The sequence below is a fragment of the Scylla paramamosain genome, chromosome 3 (assembly GCF_035594125.1).
Source record: "Scylla paramamosain isolate STU-SP2022 chromosome 3, ASM3559412v1, whole genome shotgun sequence".
Lineage (NCBI taxonomy): Eukaryota > Metazoa > Arthropoda > Malacostraca > Decapoda > Portunidae > Scylla > Scylla paramamosain.
In genome coordinates, this window is record NC_087153.1 from 30,085,108 (window position 1) to 30,110,521 (window position 25,414).

Here is a 25,414-nt window from a genome sequence, read left to right on the forward strand (position 1 = left end):
ATCTAACTACACACACACTCTTCACTTAAAATTCTAAATTAAATATGGCAACTCCTACACCAGCTTCGGAGTCTCCATCTGGGGAAGGGACCACAAATGTCCCCAGGTCGGACTGCTCTTCTGGTATCGACCCTAAGTGTCTTGACACTCAACTTTTCTTTATCAACTTCTGGAAGATTCGTCAGCTTAGATCTAATTCTCAATTTGTAGAACATCATCTCTCCTCTATTAAACCTCATCTTCTTTTCCTCATTGAAACATAGGTGTCTAAGGCAAATGACAGTAACCCCCTTCTATGTTCCCTCCTACTTTCTCTATCCTCATTTTCAATCCAAAGCTGGATGTTGCGTCTATGTGCGCAATGACTTAACCTGCTCTCGTGCCCACGCTCTTGAGTCTTTCGAGTTTTCCATCATCTGGCTATGACTACAGAGTCACTCTCAAGCTAAATTTATCTGAGCTGTATACCTTTCACCTGACTCCTCAGGGTATAAGGAATTCCTTTACTACTTAACTTCCAAAGTGGAGCACAGTGTTGGTAGTGATTGGTGTTTACTACTATCGTCAAGGACTGGCGTGGTGGTTGTACTGTACCTGTGGCATGTCAGCTGAACGCCGCCTCGAGGCCATAAACAATAGGTTTCAGATTTTTCGAGATAAGCTTTGTTTCACACAGCCTGTGGTTCTTTCTCGTATCTTTTACGTGGTCCGTAATTACCTCATTCGTTTTTTTTTTTCTTTAAATAATAACAGAAATAAAATACTGGTATGAAGTGACCAACAGCACCTATTTTTAATGTTTTGGCAAAAGTTTGTTTATGTCTGTTAGAATTAACGCACATTAAAAGATCAAAATAATATAAAATTTCCATAACCAAGAATATTGTTTCGTTGTAAAAATTCGGACACGCAGACACGAGACAATGCAGCAGCCACTTTTACCTTGCGATGGTGAATGTTTATTATCTGATGAGACTGGAGGATGGGTGGAGCTTTGACAACAGCAAGACAGGAAGACTACACTGGTCTGCGAGACTTTCCAATGTGTTGTGTCGGTGAGCGGCGGCGAGGGTGAAGCTTGGGTGTTAGTCCTTCACGACGCGCAGAGTGTGGCGGACAAGGGACCATCCAACCACACGTGAGTTTCACGTAAAGCGTCTCTAAAGTTATTGTAATATGTAATTGAGATAAGCTCATTGTTTCCTAGGCATTTGCTGCTGCCATAGTATTCTGCTAAAAGTAACATTTCATTACTATTAAAATTATATATATATATATATATATATATATATATATATATATATATATATATATATATATATATATATATATATATATATATATATATATATATATATATATCAAGGAATGCACTTCTTGTTCTAGTTACTATGACTTGAAGAGGTCCACTTCTCAGCAGATAAAAGTAGCTAAGTAGGGATACTTGAGAGGTAAGCGGAGTGACTGAAGGGATAGTGAAGGCTGGGTCACAGGCACAAGGGAAATGATCATGGGTGAGAGCCCGAGAGGGAAGTGAATCAAGTAGGAGAATCTCTTTATCAAAGAGCGGGAACTGAAGTGAGAGGTTTGTGGAACAAAGAAGAGAAATATGTACAACATGATGCTTATTTATGATTGTTATATTTAGTGATGCTACAATGAAATTAAGAACAGTTGTGTTAATTCAGATTAACGTGGAATTTCCTTGTATGGCATCACGTGGAACTATATTACCAGTGAAGGACAAGAATTTGAAACACAACTGTCAGTTTGGATCCATACGTAGTAATAATAATAGTAATAATTTGTCATGTATACATTTCTGAAAGGCGCTGTATAGAGCTGTATATGCACTCACGTCAAATCTGGATATATTGTTTTGCTTGTGATTCCTGCGGAATGAGGCAGCACACGGCTTGTGCTTCCGGATACAAATGAATGCAGAAATACGACCATGTGTGGAGCCAAAAAGGACGGGCTAGTAGGAGACAGACGGTCGCAAAGAACAGGAGGTTAATGAAGGCAAACAGCGATGAAGACTATTAATGAAAGCAAACATTGATTCGTGGGAACAGAATGTGTTTAAACAAGTGGAGAATAGGAAATCAGAAGTGAATATAAGGGATTTCCTAGGACCAAAGAGGAAAGAGGGTAATTATGCGGCACAGGTATTTGCACTCTCGAAGATAGACCGTCGTAAAGGCGTTGGTCACAATGGTAAGTGAAAACAGCTTCTGTCGTCACTTCCTGACATTGCAACACCTGCCATCCCTCCCTTTCTTCCGCCTCACCTAACGAAAGTGAATATATTTGCAAGTTCTTGATTATTATTCATATATTTATTCATTTATTTTTATTTTTCTACAATAGATGTCTCTGTTTACAAGTTGAGCCAAAGTACTTTCATATTTCTTCCTCTGAACAAATTTGTACAGTTCATGATGTGCTAGTACACTGTTAATTTTCATATTTCATGTAGACGACTAAAACACACACACACACACACACACCAGAAGTCTGTGGTGGCATGTTCGTGGCTGCATTACCAGTGAGCAGGCCGCGATACAAAAATATAGTGTGTGCAGGGCGGGTGCGGGTTCGACTTTGAAAGTGGTAGCACTGCACAAGAGATGCGGGTGTAATTGTGGGAGACGGATAGTTTGCCAACTTGAATAATTTTATTATTTATTTTATTTTTTTTCCGGCCGACAAATTTCCCCTTACACTCTTCCCGTCTGGACATTTTTTCCTTGGATGCATGAGCGACAAGTCCTGTCACTCAAAGTCTTTCCTTCACTTCCGCTTCTTTAACCTCAGCCTGCTAAGCTGCCATTCCACCACTGAAACTAGCGCCCGCCCCGGTGTTAAATTGAGTGTTGTAATGGTAGTCCAGGCATTGCTGTTAAAAGTTTGCCAGAGTTCATGACTCATTTCAGTTCCATAATTCAGTTCAAACTGTGCATCGCGTCTGTTAGTTCCCGCCTACCACGTTTCGGTACAGCCCTTCTACTCCATTGCCTACTCACGATCCCCGCACGATACTCAAGTACTACATAATCAAAACAAGTAAAGACAATATTTCTTATAAAAACTATATGTACACGATAAATAAATGAACGAATGGATATATATATATATATATATATATATATATATATATATATATATATATATATATATATATATATATATATATATATATATATATATATATATATATATATATATATATATATATATATATATATATATATATATATAATTTTCATTATTTTATTTTATTTTTTTCTATTTTTTTTTTTTTTTTTAGGGCCTGGTGTTTGTTGTAAGAAAGATCAGGTCATGACAATTCTCGTTCTGCTACACAACCTATTTGACTGATTCAGGAAAAAAAAAATGTTAGGTAAGTAGAATTGGCATATTGACATTGACCTCTGCAATTCTGTTCTTAATAACTTTTCTTTCTACACTATAAAGATTTTTCCCTTAATTTCTTTCCGGCAAACAAATAGTGCTGGACTAATCACGACTTGATAGCATCGCACCAAATTTTATTGTAATATATGGTATTTACTATATATCTTAATTCAATAAACACCAACAGACATATCTATGTTTTCCTCAGTGTGTCTTCATTACTTCACACGTTCTCTTTTACAAGAACATCATAATCTTATTTCAGCAATGAATCGAAGCATCGCAGTAGTGGTGTGGGTGGTAGTCGCCTCGTCGTGGTGTGCGCGGGTGGCGTGGGCGTCAGCGGAGGGCGCGGCACAGATCACCAACTCAGGCAGCATTGACTTTAATCATCCCATTGACGAACCTCTGGTCATGTCGACCCTCACTGTCGGTGATGATCGCAAAAAAATTCTGATCATAAACAGAGAAAGAGAGAGTGATTTTGAAAAAGAAAGGAGAAGGAACATGGAAATTGTTATGGAACGAGAGCAAGAAAGTGATTTTGAAAGAGAGAGAAGAAGGAAAATGGAAATTGCTAGAGAACGAGAGCAAGAAAGTGATTTTGAAAGAGAGAGAAGAAGGAAAATGGAAATTGCTAGAGAACAAGAGCAAGAAAGAAACAATGAAAGAAAAGAACAGTTCAATACGACGGACGAGTTGGTCTTGAACAATCGAACCAGTGATGATTTGAAAAGAAGGAGGGAGCGTGTACGTCAAGAAGAAATTGCCCGTGAAATTCATAAGGCCGAGGAAAGGAAAAAGGAAATTTTACAAGAAATGGCTAGACATGACACATTAGGCAGCAAACGTAGTTCAGCACGTGATAACAAAGAAAGTGACCCAAGAGAATATAATTCACAGAGGGAAATTGATCGAGCATTAAGAGGTGGTGATGCCCTGGAAAGAGTTGAGCGTCAACGTGTGCGAGACACTCTGCGTGAGGAATGGCGTGATGTCATGGCAGACTCGGCATTTGAAGGGGAACATCGGCCCCGTCACCGGGACACAATTCGCAGGAAACCGCCCATTCTTATCATCGAACAAGTTCCGGTGATATACTCTGGTCCTGCAGACGCTGGTGATTATCCTCAAACTCATTTCAAAGAACCTCACCTGAATGGACACAGGGATCCTGAGGCGTGGCACGAAGGATCCTCTCAGACCATGAATGGCCATGATTTCGAGGGCACACGTCGAGGAAAACCATTTGTAGACCGACGCGCCCCTGACCGGCCAGTTATCTTGCCTCGCCCAGACACGGCCTACACTGACCGTCGCCCAGACCGGCCTGATTATCCTTACAAATACGACGAAATTCATATAACTGTTCCCGGCGACTCGGCAGAACACCAAACAGAACTACTGGACCCGGACTACATTGACCACACTCTCCACGTGCTTCCGACAGATGATCTTCCCCATGGCCAAGGTTCCCCTGCAGGTGGTGCATTGCGCGGCCCATCGCTTGGTCTGCACGCCCCTCACGTTCTGCACCATCACGTTCCAGGTCTTGGCGTGGGTGGTAATGCCGCACACACGCAGCTGGCGTTGAAGCAGGCATTAATTGCTGAGCAGGCGCTACAAGCCCAGGCCATCCAAGCAGGTCAAATCAAACAAGCAGCAGTAGCAGCCCACTTAGCAAATCACGTTGCAGCACAGCACCTTGCAGCACAGAAGGTTGCCGCCCAAATCATAGCAGCTGGCAGTGCCTCGGCAAAACGTAAGGCAACACAAATAAGCCAGATCCTTGCAGGAGACGCAGCCGTCAAGTCTGCAATCAAAACTAAACTTGAACATGAAGCAGGGCATCGTTTGAAGAAATTGTTATCGCTGAAGGCAGCGGGGGAAGTGCTGCCTGGGCCAGGAGTGGAGGTGCAGCTGGGTCACGCTGCTGTGACTACTCCTCTGGCAGCAAACACCTTCCATCACCATTTTTCCTTTGCGAACATAAATCAGTTACGGGAAGAGCTTATACACAGGCTGACGCTCCTTAAGTAAGTTTGTCAGTGCTGACCAAAACGTCATGTTTTGTGTATAAATTCTTTTTTGTATATATATATATATATATATATATATATATATATATATATATATATATATATATATATATATATATATATATATATATATATATATATATATATATATATATATATATATATATATATATATATATATATATATATATATATATTATCCTTGTTCAAATAAATTAACGCGAACACGCTCCACAGACCTTATTTTGAGAGAAGCAGCTCGGAATTCGCTGTGCCTCGCGTCATTCCAAACTTGCCCAGCGGGACTCATCTCACCCCACTGCAAGTAGAGGCTCTTCCCAAGATCACACTGCAGGCAGGTTATGTGACATCATTTGTCTCGTGTTAGCACAAATGTTAAGAGTGCTCTCTCTCTCTCTCTCTCTCTCTCTCTCTCTCTCTCTCTCTCTCTCTCTCTCTCTCTCTCTCTCTCTCTCTCTCTCTCTTTTACATACTGAGGTTGTCATAATGTAGCTTTCATACGATACTGAACCTCAAATGATGAACAAATTGAGTTTATTTATAAATATAAAACTTTTAAGGTTCCAAATGAAGTAGTGAAGCCACCATCGCTGGACATTCACGACTTGGAAGAACTGCGCCCCCCACTCAGCACTGAATATGTGGAATACCTGTTGAGTCTTCCTGACGACCTGTTTCTCGTGGTCACCAATCTGTGAGTTCCTCTTCTTGCGGTGCCTTCCTTTCTGTTTAATGGCATTTGAACATCATGAATAATTGCGTTAAATGAAGAAGAAAAAAGTCCTGCTTCAAGTATATAAAGGAAAAATAAATAAATCATGTGTCAGTGTCCATACATACTGCAGCTGATGTGAGTTTCTCGTGCAGATCCAAGTCACAGTTCCTGATGGCGTTGTTTCCGCGCCTCTACAGGGGTTCCTTCCATCACCTGTCCTCCCCCACTCCCCCCAACGCTCCCCATCACCCGCCTATCTACTCCTCGTCCTCCACCACGCCCGCAGTCCCTTACGACTCGAAGGACAGGCACCAATTACATCCACCTGCTAGTTCCTACGGGCCTCCTCCTGTGAGTCTTTCTACCCATACAACCCTTCATCCCCTCACGCCCACACACACATATGGTCCTTCCTCTATATCGCCAGTTACTCCGGTGCCGTCACCACACAAGATAAACGTCAACAGATTATTTCGAGGCCTCACTGTATCAGGATTTCATGTGAGTGAGGAGCCAGTGATTAATCGCTCCATTTCCACAATACTCTTTACGTCCACAACCCTGCCTCCACCGTTGCCATCCACTCTAGGCTTTGGGGAACCTAAACCGTCATCCATTATTGAGTTGAGTGACTCTTGTGAAGAGTCTGGAAATAAGGATGGTCATCAGCATCACCACAAGCACGAGCAGCGTAACCAAAGGAAGCATAGTCACACTCACAACACCAGTAGCCACGAAGAAGACACGAGCGGCCATCAGCACATCCACCACCACCACGTTCACCACCACGTCCACACTCTGGGGTCTGGTTTTCCTGACCCGTCACCATCCACCACTGTAAGGTTTAAATTGTTTGCATCATTAGATATATAAGTTCGTATTTTGTCTATTCCATCAAGGTGTCAGCATAGGTGATGGAACTTCATCATTGCACTAATACGACAGGTATCGAAACCGAAATTTTGTTCCTCAGCTATTAAGCTCTATAACCTTTGCGCTTCTTAATTATTCACAAAGAGTCTATTTTAGATGTAGTAGTGTCTGGTAAGCTTGATAAAAAATGGTATTTGAATAAGAGTATGAAAAGAAAGGAGAGGATGTACATACACGTATACTTTAGTCTGCCCAACGATAAACCGGGACCGGTCCTGAGGCAGAAACAAGAGAAGCTTCGTTGACATTAAAGAGATGACACAACACTGTCAATCACTCCAGTGAATACTTGCAATAAATTCAAGATCACATTAATAAAATGGTTTGGCAATGGGTTATATATATATATATATATATATATATATATATATATATATATATATATATATATATATATATATATATATATATATATATATATATATATATATATATATATATATATATATATATATATATATATATATATATATATATATATATATATATATATATATATATATATCATCTTTTACCGAAATCAACAAAAGTTAAATTGTAAACAGTGTTGAAATGGATGTCTATTCAAAGTCGTCAACAAAATTCTGGCTCATTCTGGTGCCCATCAAATGCAAAAGGCTTGTCAAGAAAATGTATCCCCATCAGTTCCGATCCCCGTCGATCCTCAGTCACCTGCTAATTCCATGCCGTATCTCTTCAGTCGTCACCATCACCCTTCCAGCCTTCACTTGTTTTCATTTCTAGGTTAGCGTACGCTTCTATTTATTAACTTTTTTTTAATTATAACTATTCATATATAACGACAATAAAGTCATCATTTACACGTTTTGCTCTTGTCACCTGGATTCTACGTAGGCACAACACACTTGACGCACCGCATAATCCTAAATCTTAATAATCAACCTACTTTTTTTTCCACATCTTAGAAACAAGAAAAAAAAAATCACTTCATATAATTTCATGCTTATTTTTGAAGTTAGGTGAACAGGTCAGCTGTGAAATACTAAAACTAAAAAGAATCTAAGAAAGCCTCGGGAACAATAGCGATCACTAAACCTTCATAATTTTACTTTGTTTTGCTCTCAGACTCCCTCCCACGGCAGCGCGTACGAAACTAAACTGAACCACCACAACACTAATGGACGCTTTTTGACGTCTAAGGGACAAATCCCCCCGAACAAGGCGGACTCCGTACTTCGTCCTGGTAATTTTATTTGCATGTTACTGCATATGATTGACAGCACAGATACCTACTGACATACGAGTGGTCGAACAGATAATTCTTATATTCACTTGTCCACAGCATCCTCAGAAGGACCGTTCGTGGTATCAACAACTGCTCCGCCTGTCGTGACTGGAGTTGGTCTTCGGCCCCACGGTAGCCAGCAGCAGTTTATCACACCCATATCTCTCCCAAGCCATCACCCGTCATCCCCTTTGCCTGTCACTCCCTTATTCTCTACTACAACTCCATCTGTCCCGCTCACTTCATCGTACACGTCTTACACTCCAGCAAACTCACACAGGAAAATTCCATCAAAAGCACCTGGCTTACCTATTAGTTCATTTAACCCAAGCATTTCCATCAGCCACAGTCATTCACCCCAAGGCGGATTCTCTCCCTCAATCCCGTATTTCCCCCATAAGCCTCAGGGAACTAGCACAATACGCCCTCTTTTCACCACAATCCACCCCTATACTGTCAGCACCACCACGTCAGGGCCCCACATCCCGGCCTCCAACACTCCTATCTTCGGTACTGCTTTCAAGCCCACAGTGCCAGCCACCTCACAAACATTCGTCGTCACTGAGATCCCAGCTACGACAGACACCAGCACCGTATTCGTCTTGCGTCCCCGTGTCCCTCTCAACGGCCAGTTCCACTCAGTCGGTGATGGCGTCCGGGACCATGAGAAATCACAGACAAATGACTCAAGGTTAGTTTCTATGTAGCCCTTCATGAATATCGGCCTTGACATAATGTTTGTCTTGTTCTTACAGTTCATAATGCGATTATCACCTTTGTATGTACATTTCTAACTACATCATGTATGGTAATCTTTGTTTTATTTATCAAGTTTGACAAGTAAATCTGTCGTTACCAGTAGGCTCTGGCGTGTTGTCTTATCGTTAAATATGGTGCTATGGTACTAATCATTACAAAAGGGAGGATACTGACTCGAACAAGAGTGACACGACTAACACGTCCCTGGAGAGGCTAACATTGGCGTCTGAGGAGGGAAGTGGCTTGGATCGCGTCCCAGGCACCGGTTCCAACGACGACGACCACATCCTCTCCCCATTTAACAAAAGGAAAGGAAACGCGACTGACGTCACGCGAGAGGTGAGGCAAATACTATCTTGCGTTGTGGGGACAAAGGGGGAGAGATGGGTGAAGGAGATAAGAGACGTATCACGAGAAAGTTGAGATAATGAAAGCGAATGAGAGGAAGTGCGAAAGAAAACAAAGTCTAACAATGGAGCGAAAGTGAGAGGAAATGAAAAAAAAAAAAAAAAACTAAAATTACAAAACGAATTAGTAAAAAAATAACAGAGCTGGGTGGAATGACGTTGTAAAGACAGAGTAAGCAAACTTAAAAAGAATGGTCCACATGTATGCAGAATTCCCGGCACGTAATTCCCTGACACCGCAGCTCAGCAACACCAGTAAGGTCTTTTGTTGCTGAGCCTGACGGCGTGCTTCTTTCAGACTCCTCAGAACACAACTACCGCCACGTCACCTTCACCGGACAACCCTGTGGCTCAAAAGAAATACCCGATGCCGCAACTAGTGGGCGTGGATGGTTTGCCTCTAATGCCATCCTCGCCGGGACTCCTCGGTCACACGTTTGGCTCGTTGCCCTTCCAAGGTGAGGAGCATTATCTTATTATATCGTGAACACAAGCTGTAAACTTAAGCGGTTCAGTGTTTTAAACTTATCATTGTCGTAGCTTTATTGTCAAAGGAGTCCCCCAAACTTTATTTACTTACCTTTGTTGGCTGCCTGTCTGTCCTGGAGCTACCAAGGAAAATTTATCTTATCACTCCACTGGTTCCTTGTCAGTTAATCTGGGCTGAATTCTCCGGGACTGAGTTGACCATGGGTTGAACTGACCGGCCACTCATTCCACCTATAGATCTCAGTTTGCCTTGTCTTCATGTGCTACCTCTATAGAGCAGTGGTTCTTAACCCTTGGGTCGCGATCCAAAGTTGCGTCGCCAAGGCACTTCAGTGGGTCGCCAAGGATATGTGGACAAGTTTTTCACCAATATACCAATTCAAAATATTATCAAAATATTAATCCTGTGTATAGAATACCTATGTCATTAACATCCAAGGCTAAACAAATCATAAAGATATAGACAATTTAATTGAGGTAAAAAAAAATAAATAAATAAAAAAAACAGCCTACATCTACTCTTGCCTTTTAGATATAAACTGAATTTTAAATAAAAAGAGTGTTTATGAAGGCATATGGGTCGCCATGGTCAATCTAGACAAGACTTTGGGTCGCAGCTAAAAAAAAGCTAAGAACCACTGCTATACAGCTTGCCATTCTGCTACTCTAATTGTCCATCTCATGTTCCACCAGTAACTGTTTATTTATTTATTTATTTATTTTTGTCAGTTTGTTATAATTATTTCAAACATATTTATAGCTGAAGAATCAGGCTTAAATCAGATACACTCTGTAAACGTGAATACCTTATCGTTTCGAGATACACAACCTGATAATATTTCTCCCTTCAAATAATGACATGAACGTGGGGCCAGAGTTAGAGTTGTAGAGTTACTAAGCCACATATAAATTTCCTTTCAGTTCCCCTCTCCCTTTTTTTTTTTTTTCCTTACGACAAAGCATTTGTTGTGAAGGAAACTTTCTTTGGGCAATGAGTGGAATCTACATACGTGCTTATGTAGTTTATGGAGGCGGTATTAGCTGAAATTTCAACACCATAAAAAAGTCTGTCATCAGAAAGACCTTTCTTTCTTTCATGTGAAAACCGTGGATTTTTTTTTTCTAAGAGATAACTGATACAGTCATGGCCATCATTAAGTATACTCCAAAGGGACCTCAAGGCAATATAACCAATATTTTGCTTCTAAGACACGTTTTCTTCCCTGTTCTGACGGGACAGTTGATTGATCCACTCATGACGCTCTTCCCGCTTTCCACATTATTTTACATTGAAGATATTTTCTATCACCTTATCAGTTAGCCTTGCACTAAGCTGCATTAAAAAACAATCAACGAAATAATAGTAACAACAACAACAACAACAACAACAACAACAACAACAACAACAACAACAACAACAACAACAACAACAACAACAATAATAATAATAATAATAATAATAATAATAATAATAATAATAATATAATAATAATAATAATAATAATAATGATAATAGTGACAATACATGCATACATGCATACATACATACACAGCTCAATGTTCACAAATTCTCGTCTCTTCATACAATTTTGTACTCCATTAATATAACAATATATTCCAATGAGCAGTGTGTGTAACCACACAAGCTGCATACATACGTACATACATACATATATACAATGTTGTCTTTCCCAAAGAGGGAAGCCGAGACAACACACTCAGCTTTCCCATTCACACCTCTTGGTTCCCTACGGAAAAGAGAAAATATCCCTGCCCTCACTTTACGAGGTAATACTAATACTAATACTAATACTGCTAACGATAATAATAATAATAACATCAGAGTATGAACATTTCAAACAAATTAAGGAAACAAAATAACACGTTATTTACACAAACTCCTCAATATGACTATCGACATGCGCGTCATATGGATGAGCTCTTGTAAATATGTAAATAATCACGTAGTTTCTTTATTTCCACTTATTTTCTCAAGGATTGATATTTTAATATTATTCTTGTTTTCCTGTTGATGTTACTGTAAATTAGCTTAATACAAGGCTAATTGTTAAAGGGAAGTGGCAAGAACTTTATAAGTGTAATAATCCCCCGCAATGAAAGAGAAGGCGGGGCGTGGCTTCTACTATAGATCAGCTTATACTATTATAATTTTCTAGAATTTTCTATTTCGTTTCTTCTGAAACTATGAAGTAGTCTGGTTTCATTTACTTTTCCACCTTCATACGACATATTTAAAGTGCATTGACAATAATTAATCGAAGAAATTAATGAAAGGACTTAAATTTTCATTTTATTGTTTCAACAAAGAAACTGATACACTTTATGTATTTTTAATACCACAAAAATCATCTGCAGGTAACGGAAAGTTGGCTGCTGACAGGCGTCCTCTGACCGACGAGGAGTTTCAGCTGCCAGCTTACCTCAAGGAGGCTCCACCTTGCTCCAGCGTCCCCACTAACAAGTCATTCTGCCTCATGCCGCATGGATATCCGAGGTGAGATACTGGCTCGAATTCTCGAGCGGTTTTTGGGTCGTATCTCTATTATAATTATAATTTGACATAAAGATCAGTGTTTTCATGATTCTGATGATAGGATAAAAAAAAGATTCTACATAATCAATAAAAAAAAACAAAAATAATCGTCGTGATAATCCACCTCTGTGGCCTTTGAAAATAGTTCTGAAAGCCCAAAGCGTAGTATAAGAATACGAGTCGTTGGTCTTGTTCTTCAAACAATTGGATGTAAATACAAAGTCTGCACAGAAATACCTAAGACATACACTAACATTAATTCTATCAGAAGATAGACTGTGGATAGACTATTACTGTATCATCATATTGTTAACTGCAGAAAGGATTGTGCTTGAAAATTTTGCTATTGAGAATAAACTCATATCTAGGAACTTAGAAGCTGAAAGTGTACCAGGTCAAAAGAATAAAGAATTAGACCGGTCATTTATTTATACTGAGACAGGATAAATAAATGAAACCTTCAAACATAAGGAAACAAAATTTTAACAAAAAGGAAAGCTAAAAAGCTTCTGCAAAGATGGAGGGCGTGAATTCAGATGCACAATTTCTAATGTCAATAGAAGAAATTCCACCTAAACCAAAAGACACTTAAAAGTTAAGGCTAGAGGGGAAGGGAAACAACTTCTTTTATAAAGACATTTTCTTTGTTTCAGTGAGCTGTCATCATATATGGTAAAAGCCTTCAGCGAAGAGCTGGCTGAAATGTGGAAGGTCCTCTCTCAGATAAGAAAATCTTGGCCTCTAGACACTTCTCAAGGCGTGGCTGGCCCGGGCGTCAACACAAGGTAACTCTCCCTCTTCATGATTTCCTCGTCCACCTTACTCTGGCAGAATCCTTTGTTTTGTTGTCTTTTTTTTTTTTTTTTTTTTTAGATCATTAGCACTCACAAATTGCTAATCCGGATCTCCACTTTTTTTTCTTTTTATATAGTGCAGAGTGTGAATCTGAGAAGAAAACAGTGGAGCTCAGCTGGTCTCGTGACGTTCTAGGCAACTGGTTCGTCATTTTACAAACGGAGCCCTTCACACAGCCAACTGAGGTCACGACTTGTAGGTAAGATACTTGATATAACTACAGTATTGTCTCTCTGAATCAGGGTAACTAGTGTTTTGCCAAACATTATGTTCACTGAACAGGAAATCGATAATATGGCTAAAAATAACAATAATAATAATAATAATAATAATAATAATAATAATAATAATAATAATAATAATAATAAAATAGATAAATGAATAAATGAATAAACAAATAAATAATGATAAATGTGTACTACCAGAGGGGTAAACTTTTTTTTTAATTCTCTGAGTGTGTCTGAATTCATAATGTTCTCTCATCATTGCATGCCTGTCATATATCCCTTCTTCATTTTTTCTTTCTTTCTTTTCGTGCCTATATAATGAAGTGGTCTGGTAGTGTGACGGTTCGCCCCATCGATTCGCATCCAGTAAGTCGTTGACTCAAAATCCGTCTTGATGGAGATGACATGGGTTTGCTTCTGATTACACTATCATATTTAAGAGGCATTTCTCGATAGGTTAAAACGAATTTATTTTAGTGTTAATTAAATTCAGAGTCTACAGCAGTTTTTTTTTTTTTTTTTTCCATGTAGTGCTGCTGCTCGCTCGAAAGGCTGTCGCCCGCTCTTGAGGCCCCGTCCGCTCCTCGCCCTGCAACCTTCAGATCCTGATCCTCGTCCCTTCCTCCTTGAGTTTCCTTTGCCCGTGGCCTGCGTCTTCCCTGAATCTCGGCTGCGCGTAAGGACAGACTCGTCCATCTAAAGACTGGTTTCTTGGATATTAGACGTGAAATGGAAGAATTAATTTCTTAACAAAGAATAATACGTTGTTATAAAGCATACCTGAAGATGAAGTAACTATAATGAAATTTTACAGTAATTTTTTTGCACAGGATGTCTAGAAATTTCAACACGCTCTTTTTCTCTACTATCGCGGATTAATTACTCACGTTTAGAACATAATTTGCTGGTTAGGTTATTACTATCATGCTGGAATTACTTTATTACTGTTTCGCGTCTGCCATACTGAATCTTTGTTTTATTCCTATTTTTCCCTCCAAGTAGAGAGCACGTTGGGTGACTAGATGCACCGTTCCACCTCAGGTCTTCCCTGCCTTTGATGATGTGACCTCCATGGACTCACCAGCGACGCCACCTTTCCCAGACTATGACCTAGACGACCAGGGCAGCGACGTAGTCTTTCGCCTGGTCGACAGCTCTATGAAAATACCACCTAATAAAGAATACAAACCCTCATACTCAGCTGAGACGTCATTATTCACTAAGCAGCGACGTGCACATCATTACTTGACGCTGCCGCCGGCCCACACAAGCACCAGCATATCCAGGATGTCACAGACATTTCCACATACTTCACTTTCTTTGAGTCCAGATACGTTAGCAGAGGTGTCAGATGGAGATGTCCTCGCTGGCGTAATCCTAACACATAACGTAATGACAGACACATCTATACCCACGTCAGACGGCACTCCACCTTTGCCAACTTATGCCGTCATCTTTCCCTCAGTTATCGTTTATTTATTTGCCCAAATACAGTCCCGCTGTCAACTTTTGAAAAGATGAGTTTCAAGAAGCCATAGTTTTACTATTTATTTTTTATACTGCATGATTCCTAATAATTATTTGTTATCAAAACTTAATTCCATATGATTAGTTTCCGCTACAGTCTCTTGCTCCTAAAATGTGACACTTATACATCAGTATCAATAAGGAAAACAGCAGCATGAACAATAACAATAACGACGACGACAACAAACAAAAACTGCCACTACTGTTATTACTTGGAACTGCTTCTTCAACAACAACAACAACAACAACTACTACTACTACTACTACTACTACTACTACTACTACTACTACTACTACTACTACTACTACTACTACTACTGCTACTTCTACTGCAGCTCCTACTACTACTACTACTACTACTACTACTACTACTACTACTGCAACTACTACTACTACTACTACTACTACTACTACTACTACTACTAGTAGTAGTAGTAGTAGTAATAACAAATATGACAGCAGTAAAAATGGTAAAGAAAAACAAAGCGACCATAATAAAAATTGTCTTCCCTCCAATCTACTGTCTCATGTGACAGTCACAGTAGATGTCTGTGGTGTACGTTTGCTTAACGGTATGAACATTCAAGGAACTTTGTCATCAAGAATAAAGCAAAGAAAGGAACTGCACTGTTCTTCATTTACCTTCTAGTCTACACTCAACACATTGCATCTTGAGACGTCATTTATTGGAACAATTCAGTATGCACTCGAGTAATGATGTGTAAAAGTGTTTTATTAGTTGATAAGACGAATAGATTGTTATGTCTATATGTCTATTCTGTTAAAGGTCAATCCGCCCAGGAGAGTCTTGCTTATGAAAATGAAAAAAAAATACACACACACACACACACACACACACACACACACACACACAATTGAACAGCACGTTGCATAGTGTGATATCATCGTCATTGGGGAGCATACGCTGTCTTCATTCCCGACGACACCTTTTATTTATCAGTTTTATTTATTCGTTTTTTTTTTTTTTTTTTACTTTTTTTTTTTTTTTCCCCTTGCGAACTCGGCCATAACTTGATAGAGCGGCTGATAGATGCCAACATCGTGTGAATTCAAATAAAGAAGACATGAGAACGCAACATGTTGGAATTGGCAGAGGTGCCACATTAATGCAATACCCGATAAAACAGTCACTCGAGTAATCATGTATGCTTGACTAGAACAACTTCCCTTTCCACTGTTCCATTTCTTATTTTTTTTTTCATCTTACTTGCTCTAACTACGCTTTCTTCTATGGCTTTGGTTATCCTCCTTGCTATTACTTTTATTCATCTCATTCACGACTTTCATTGTCAATTTATGGTAAACCATAAAATAAGTTACGGTGCCGAAACTTGCTTTTATAAATACCACAAGAAAAAGGTCAACAATAAACTTTAACCTACACTATAGATTTATAAAATGAAAATTTCTAAAATAAAAGCTAAAACACACAGTGACACACACGTACATAAATAATAACACCCAATGGAACTGAAGTGAAAGAAACATCGAACTGGCAACAGTTTTGAGAGCGGTTCCTCCACCTGTCACTTTCAACGGTAAGAACTTTTACCCTGACTATCCATCCTCCACTTCCTCCTAACCAGACTTGAAGGAGCTGTGATACGAGACGAGGGGAGCTGCAGGACAGATAGAGGAGTTGTTAGAGGAGGGTGAGTAAAGGTAACACTAAAACAGCATAGTGATCATCCTTGTTGAATGCTTTCTTTTGTGTTAGTTCCTGTGTATCTAGTGAGCCTTTCTCCTCAGTTCCTCAGTTTGATGGATGGCGCCAGGGAATAGTGGTATGTGTGCCATGTTTAGTTAAATTAAGTTGTCGTATTTGTACTCTGTGTTGTGTGAGTCATACCCTGGTTCACACCCACACCACTGACTGACTCCTTTGTGCTGCTCCCAATTTTTTTTTTCTAATATTATTTTTTTCTGCAAACAATATTGGAACAACATGAGTGTTTTCATTTTAGAACTAGGATAGGTTTAGATTCGTTCAGTTAATTCATTTCATTGCTGAACCTTTCATTGTGTAGATCATGATTTGAGAAAGCATCATATTTTGCTGAAAATAAACTATGTCTGGAAGTTAGTAGACTAAGATTGTTTGGTATTTCCTGATAAGAAATCTGCGCCCCCCCATTCTCCCCATCCCTCCTAACATCTCAAACAAGCTTGGGGGCCTGTGAGGAATCAGGAGTTTTGGGGTGAGGATGAAAAATAAGTGAAATGTGGGAATTAAAAAATCTAAGAAAATTTCCCGTAATATTTTGAATTTTCCTAACCTGACTTACCCTAGCTTAGGGGAGGCTGCGCCCCCTCCTCCCTGTACCCTCCCACTGGGATGTTAACCTAACCTAAATGGAGTGGCTGTGCTTCCTCAAGACCTAACCTAATGAGAGACCTCAGAAATTATACTGCTATACCTTACTGGTGTGAGCTACTGATGTGAGTTACCAGTGTGGTGTGGAGACTCAGGATGAAGGAGGTGGGTACAGTTTGGGGGACTTCATTAATAAACACGTGGAACCTCTTCCTTACATCTGCATATTGTATCTTAGACATTGCTGTTGCTAAATATCCCACATAGTGACTTTTCCTGCCAAACACTGGTATTTTTTGCTTCACCTCCCTCCACTGGCTACCCATATTAACAAATGATGGTGGGCCTTTATTAGAATGCCTGAAGTGTCCCTAAAACAAATGAAAAGTATAACTGAAATTACCATAGAAAGTCGTAATTGGTGGCCTCATAAACGGCAGTGCATGATTGGAGGAATCAGCTTTATAGATGCCATGAAATCCTAATATGCCACTACCCACAAATCCCAGTTATAAACAATATAAAATCATTTAAATGTTTACTTGTGACTGGTCCAGAGCTTGCTGGACTTAGAAAATGTTGAATTTTGCCACACTCTTGAGTGCTATTATACCCATACTAGATACATGCTCCCAAATTTTTAAATGCTTATGGCAAGATCACTGAGCCTTCTACATGATATGTGAGTTTCATGCTTGTATATTACACAAACCTCTTTTCCAGATTAACTGATTTTTTATATGCTAACATGCTGTACATGAACTCCATGGTTGCATTTGATAGCACTGTGTACCTGTATTACAACGAACACTTCATAGTAAACTCTGGTTAGGTTGCAAAATTTTAGCCTCCATGTGTATAATTTTTGACACTTGTTCCAAATACCTAATGCTATTACTTGCTTAAGTTGTTGGAGGCCAGCCTGGTAAGTATTACCTATGTTATTATTGTCTAATTTTTAGCCATTTCTGAATTTTTACTTTGGTAGTTCTGTATAATAAGACTACCTACATCCAGCCTTTCCCCAAGCAAGTTTGAGGTGGTGAAAAATTGTGGTTTTTGGGTCGGAATATAATACAAGTCATATGCAGCATTATATATATATATATATATATATATATATATATATATATATATATATATATATATATATATATATATATATATATATATATATATATATATATATATAAAAGTGTATGGGACAAAATAAGGAAATTTTATTTCCTAACAAACTATTGACATAACATTCTCCTAATTAGGGATATATATCTCCAGTTGAGAGAATAAGTTTTCTTGTACAGTGGACAAAACTATTTTTCTAGGAAATTTTCATAGAAGTTGGCTTCAAGCACCTTTGTTCTGTACCCTTTAATCGCCCATTACAATGTACAGGGTACACAGTGGTAGTATTCTTTCAGCACATTTATGAAGTAGATATGCAACCAGGCCATCAGGGGTAAGACTTAATGGCTTATCTGGGTTACTTCCCATTATCAGGGATTTGAGCCTGTTACACAGGTAAAATAATTTTTGTGTTTTGTGGTAATATGCCAGGTTTTTCATTGTAAGTCACTCCATAGTGCAGGAGGGTGTCAATGAAGAACAACTGTCAGATCAATTAAAGCATAGAAATCTAGCTTGACTGGACAATATTGATAAAGAAATGGTTAAGGAATATAAGTTTATCTTTTTTTTTTTTTTTTTTTTTTTTTTTTTTTTTTTTTTTTTTTTTTTTGTACATGCTATCTCACAGTTTGCTGACAGCATAGCTGTCCATTGGGCTCAACTGCATCTGTCTTCTGTTTCATATTTTATCAATAAAAATGAAAGTGAACCTCTGATCTTAATGTAACTTAGCACACCATCCACCTATGTCCTGACTCACAAGGCAGCTTTCAGCACCCCCACCCACCTAGTTCTGACTCAAGTGGTTAACACACTGGGCTATTTTTCCTCCAAGCTCCAACAGATTGGCAGTACTGCCCACCTCCAGCACTTTTTCCTCTAACTGTTAGAATAGATTTATAGCCTGCAGCTTTTGGGAAGGAATCCAGTGTGCTGGAGGAATATTCAAAGTCAAATGACATTCTATGTAAACTGTTGAGAAAACAAAATGGTTTGTCATGGTTATTTTACTTCTTGCATAACTTGCAATAGAATAAGATTATGAATAAGTAAAAAAATAAATAAATAAATTGAACAACATAAGTTGTTGGTTGACCTCTTGTATAAAAATACACCAACACTGTGGAAGTGCAGCAATGGCCAGCCAAGGGACCAGAATTATTTGGACAAGAGAAGCTGAGATGAGCCTCTTACAAGCATTGAGAGATCATCCAACCTTGTGGGATCTGCTTTATGAAAAGTATAAACTGAAAGGACTTCATAAAAAGATGTTCACATCAGTGGCTGAGGCCATGAACCCCCAATTAGGAACATTTACTGCAGGTAAGTTGTATAATATATATATATATATATATATATATATATATATATATATATATATATATATATATATATATATATATATATATATATATATATATATATATATATATATATATATATATAATTTAAAGTTAGGAATATTATTGAAATACACTAGTGTCTTCACTTAGGCCCCTCAGGGCTAGAGCTACATAAGGTCAGAGTCCCACATGGGTAGGTTAAGTTAGGTTAGTATGTCATTCATTTCATTTTATTGATCCCATGTTGTAGCCATAATCTTCAAATTAGTATAAATTAGTAAGCTAAGCTTATTTCATTAATCCCCAAGGTTATAATAAGCATAGCTTGCTGTTGAGCAGCTGTTTAATGGGTGATGAACAAATGATTGTGTATCATGATGGCTGAAGTAGTAATAGATGTTTAAGGAAAGTATTTTGTGTAGGGAAAAGATTTCAACTATGATTTCACTGTAACATGGTTCATAAATGAACACTGCAACTGTTGTATATTTGTACCAGTACCTTATCATTGATTAATGTTATTTGCCCACCATTTCAAATTTATATAGTAATAGTTAACATCAAGGCAATTCGTTCATCATAATCATTACATTTTATGCTAACATAAAGATGTTTTTTCTTTCAGACAATGTATGCAAAAAAAAATTGGAAATTTGAAAGACTTTTACATTAAGAAAAGAAAAAACATTTGAAACTTAGTAGTGCAGTGGTGCTGGAGGAGAGGCAGTACCAAAGTCCAAGCTATATAAGTTATTGGAATTTCTGGACAAGTGCACTGAATACAGCTCAACATGAAACAACCTTGCAAATAACCCTGGTGGTGTAAGTACAGAATAAATTGCATCTGTGATATACTGATCTGATATTGCATTTTTTTTATTTACTTATTTTTTATTTTATTTATTTATTTTTTTAATATAGTGTGCATAACATCATGGAATGAAAGTAGCATTGTTGATGCTTAGTGGTTAGTGCATCATATAGAGCACAGTAATCATAGTGTGTTGATTAGGTTGGTTTGAATATACTCAGAATGGTCAAGGTGAATGTATCATAATATACATCTTACTCATATATTACACTCTCAAAACTTTTCAGTTTACTTTCCTCCAAACTCTTCATTCAGTCTTACTTAAAGTCTATTTGATCAGCTCCCTCATTTTTTTTATTTTCATGATTAATAATAATTCATGCTCACTTTTTACAGCAAATTCTTATATACTCTCTTTTTTTCCCATCTACTGCATCCAATATCATCTGTCCACCATGCATTCTCCTTTCTCCTACCTTTGGATCCTCTAAAACTAGCTACTTCTGCTACAGCTTGAGACACTACACTCATAAGCTAGGCATATTAAATCTAACATTTTAAATTTTTATCCCAACTACTTATTCACATACCATACTTTCATTTTATATTCTTCTCTCATGTCTGTCTTACTCAGCCTATAACTTGCCAGCATCTCGCTTGCCCTCTCTCCATCATTGCTCCTATTAGACTCCCATCTATCTTTAACCTTCCCACCGTCAATCAAATATTTTCAATCTTACATGCGTAGGTATATGGTATTAATATTCAATACCTCATATTTCAGTAGAGTGTGTGGTCCTGTCTGTCAACTGTTCAGATACTGAGGACTTCAGTTCAAGCCAAGAAAACACAGAACAATCAAGTTACAGAGAATGCAATACCCCTCCAGGAATAAGTCAGAACCAATGCATTGCATGTTAATAACTTGACTCATATAACTCAGCTCACCAGTGGCATTTGTAGTTCATCAGATGACACAAGTTCTTTAACAAGTAATGTACCCACTGGATGTACTCCTTTCACACAAAGGAAACATAAGAGCTCATCAAATACTCAATTTAAAGACTCCAATATCTCTCAGTTATGTGAGCAATTAAAAGACATTATTATGAATGAACAGGATTTTGCATATGGTGTTGGAGTCATGTTAGTTACTAAAATGAGAAAACTGAGTGAGGATAAGCAGGAAATATTTATCCATCAGACTTTACAACTTTTGAGAGACTTGGCAAATGATAATGGAATATGACAGGTTTTGAAAACTTAGGCCAGGCAAAGGTATTAATATGTAGATTACATACTTAAATGCTGTTAATTCTACTTGAATTAAAGGTATGTAAAACTAAAACAATATTTCTTGTTTTCTTTATTTACAAACAAGTGCCAAAAATATTACTCCAACATAAAACACAAAATCTTTATATACTTATGAAATCACATGTCAAAAAAAATTATCATCGTGACAGATATTTCGGGGATCAGGGGTAATTTTTACTCCAGATGAACCATTTCTCTTTGCCAAGGTACCCTGCCATCTGAGTTGAAGTATGCCTTCAGATTTTCTTTCACTTGTAAGTGTTGCAATTCACCACCAATTCCACTATGATGCCAGTTACCATATCTAACCCTAGAATTATTCAGATCATGGTCTAGTAACTCTGCTGGAGCATGGGCATCCCTTGATGGGATCCTGAAATAATAATGGAGGGCAACTGAGGCCAAAACTATTTTTATTACACATTGTGGAGGTGTGTGGATTGGCTGCCACAAAACTTGAAACCTGCTTACCAAAATGCCAAAAGCATCTTCTGACACTTGTCAGGCTCTAGACAGCTAATAGTTGAAAATTGTATCATCTGGGTGATCTATTCCAGGATATGGATTCATGAGGTAAATTTTTAAGGGAAAGGCATCACCTCCCACTACTGGATATGGTGACTGTTGGAATTGGGTAAGAACTCACAGGTTGACAAGTGTATAGAATTGCTTTCTAGTGCTGCAGACAAACTACACCTATTCCAAACTCCTGCATCACTTCCTCTTCTATTGGTGCCTACATCTACATAAAATAATTTGTAATCTAAGTCAACAAGAGTCATTCAATTTATACTAAAGTTGCCTTTATAATCAAAATACAGAGACTGAATTGGCTGGCTTCTGAATCATCACTCGTTTACCATTCAGAGTACTATTCATAAAGGGAAATTTCATAGTGTGTTGAATCCATGTATGACATCTTTCCATTCCTTTTCACTTCTTGGAACTATCAGGTAGGATAGGATGGCTACAGAGCATCATAAATTGCCTGGCTCACCTCTGGAATTATGAATGAGATGAGGTTCTGACTGATCTTGAACTGGTGTGCAAGAGATGTCTGTGACTTGCCTGAAACATAGCAGTATTTTAGCATTAGCAATATGCATTCCTGAAATTTAAATGCTTATTTACCGATAAACATCTAAGCAAGGCAAACATTATATATAATGGAATTACATATAGTGAAGTGCCATCTACTGTGGTGAAGTTAGACTACCACCCCCAAGTGATCCCCCAGCCACTAGAAATACCCATGTCCTTTCAATCCCTCCCTTCCTTATAAAGAAAATTATCAACTCAGTATTTAATAGTATATTTAAGCCAAACAAATTTACCATAATACCATAAAATAATTTCTAAAATAAATTATATGTAGAAATATTTATAAAATTGGAAAAGTTAACCAAACGGTTAATGAAATTACGTTGGTCTGTATTAGCTTCAATATCTTCAACACCTAATAATTTCTTATGGTAAAATATGGTTAAACTAAATTATAATTACCAAAGTAGATTTATAATACATAGAAGATGGTTCTTATTATATAATGTCAGATTTCAAGACTGTATATATTAAACTAGATTTCCTTATGTTTTTCTAGTTTTGACCATAAAGCACATTATTAAGGCCTTGTAAATAAAATATTGGTAAATTTTTACAATGGGACAAAACTATTTCAAGTACAAAACTATGGTATTCATTATTGTTTTTTTTTATTTTTATTTTTATTTTTTTTATTTTTTATAGATGATTTTGAGCTTAAGCAGAAGTACTTCATTTTGCCTCTCCTTCCCTTATCCCCCCACAATTTTGGGGACTCATTGGGGTTTATGGGTGTGGAAAACAAAAACAATTGTCTTAGGGTACTTGAGTAGAGATGATAGCTTAAAAAATTAACCTAACCTGATTTATCTTAACCTCACCTGACCTGACCTGACCTAACCTATGTGCATCACTTAACAAAAATTCCTATATCATGGAAACTATTAATTTGTGATGAAAACTTCAAAAAGTAAGTTTCTCAGTATTCATAAAGGTTATCAGAAACAATACTCCTAAATGTTATGGTCCTCTCTGAAAATAATATCTAAATATTTAGTGATATGTGATCATACTAATTAAGAAGTCTTATCTCCTTAATAATTATCTCAAAACATTATATGCTAAATTTGCAAATATGTACTATCAGCCTTGTATCCTGCTTCCTGATTGAGGGCTCAATCAGCATCAGAATCTCTTGAAACTGCTGCTGCATCCACTGTCTTTAGCCCTTGCTATACTATAGAGCAAGCTCTTGCATAAGTCTGCTGGCAACCCGGAACTGTTCTCTCTCCTTGCTAACCACTGCCACCTCCATACACACTTCTTTTTCTTGGCTTTAAGCTCATTATAGTGGACATTTAACAGTGCTGCAGTCTTCTGGAATAGAAGCCCATTATCCTGAAGAGGTCAGCCATTGTTGCAGGAACTGGAGATCACTGTAAACAAATGTGTCTGCTAGCAAGTGTCAGCAGTACTGCCTGAAATTGAAGGTTGGAGATAGGATGTTGGAGGAAAAATAGCCCAGTGTGATGAGTGATTCACATGGCAGTAACTAACATGCTTTAGGAGAAGGAATGTGTGTATCCATGCCCTTTGGATATGATGTTTATTCATCAATAAATTTCTAATTTCTAAGATGCCAAACCATAAGAGATACGAGGCCTTGGCCAGTTGCAGCTTGTGGAAAGTGGTAGGCTACGCTGATATTTTGCTCCCCCCCCAAGCTTTTAGTTTCATAACTTTCCTAATCTTATCTAATAACTTACCAAATGATGGACAAGTCTACTAGATCCCCACTTTGAATTTACTAATATAGCATAACACATTTTTCTGAAAATCTGCTCCTGTCACACTGAAAAATAGTGACTTCAATAAACAGATAGCAGATGTAAACAGTATGCATAAGAAAATAACAGGAAAATGGCTCTGTTTTCTCCACTGAGATAAAATGAACTCTGGCCAGTCACAGTTTGAGCTAATGGGAAGCTACAGGTTTCAGTGCCTCACATCCATGAACTCTATGATCTGGATGACATTCAGCAACTTAAATTCCAGGGACAGTACTTATAAAATGTCATAAGAAGTATCCATTAACATCTCATGTGGCTTTAGTGAGCTAATCCAATCCTACAGTATATATATATATATATATATATATATATATATATATATATATATATATATATATATATATATATATATATATATATATATATATATATATATATATATATATACACACACACACAC

General features: G+C 37.8%; 2 protein-coding genes across 5 annotated transcripts in view; both read left to right on the forward strand.

The window, feature by feature from the left end:
• The first annotated feature begins 892 nt into the window (after nucleotides 1-892).
• Nucleotides 893-15,810, forward strand: LOC135093460 (mucin-2-like). 4 transcript variants are annotated; one of them, XM_063992742.1, is made up of 15 exons: nucleotides 893-1,138; nucleotides 3,311-3,403; nucleotides 3,683-5,453; nucleotides 5,694-5,811; nucleotides 6,038-6,171; nucleotides 6,345-7,029; nucleotides 8,212-8,329; nucleotides 8,429-9,062; nucleotides 9,292-9,469; nucleotides 9,836-9,995; nucleotides 12,403-12,541; nucleotides 13,234-13,365; nucleotides 13,512-13,634; nucleotides 14,194-14,338; nucleotides 14,665-15,810. In XM_063992742.1, exons 2-15 carry the CDS (start codon nucleotides 3,397-3,399, stop codon nucleotides 15,181-15,183), a joined length of 4,863 nt encoding a protein of 1,620 aa, XP_063848812.1. In that variant the 5' UTR covers nucleotides 893-1,138; nucleotides 3,311-3,396; the 3' UTR covers nucleotides 15,184-15,810. The 4 variants fall into 4 exon arrangements, with proteins under 4 accessions (XP_063848812.1, XP_063848819.1, XP_063848826.1 ...); XM_063992749.1 differs by having other exon boundaries at nucleotides 14,704-15,810; XM_063992756.1 differs by lacking the exon at nucleotides 14,194-14,338 and having other exon boundaries at nucleotides 14,704-14,856.
• Nucleotides 15,811-16,641: 831 nt separating this feature from the next.
• The window catches only part of LOC135093486 (armadillo repeat-containing protein 6-like), a 53,719-nt gene continuing 44,946 nt past the window's right edge, over nucleotides 16,642-25,414 (forward strand). The window contains 1 exon segment of the mRNA XM_063992770.1: nucleotides 16,642-16,748. The gene's annotated coding sequence lies outside the window, so the exon portion shown is untranslated.

Coding starts and splice junctions, on each gene's coding strand:
- LOC135093460 (XM_063992742.1), top strand. Junction 8,330..8,428: donor GGACTCCGTACTTCGTCCTG/GTAATTTTATTT, acceptor ACTTGTCCACAG/CATCCTCAGAAGGACCGTTC. Junction 13,635..14,193: donor ACTGAGGTCACGACTTGTAG/GTAAGATACTTG, acceptor TTTTCCATGTAG/TGCTGCTGCTCGCTCGAAAG.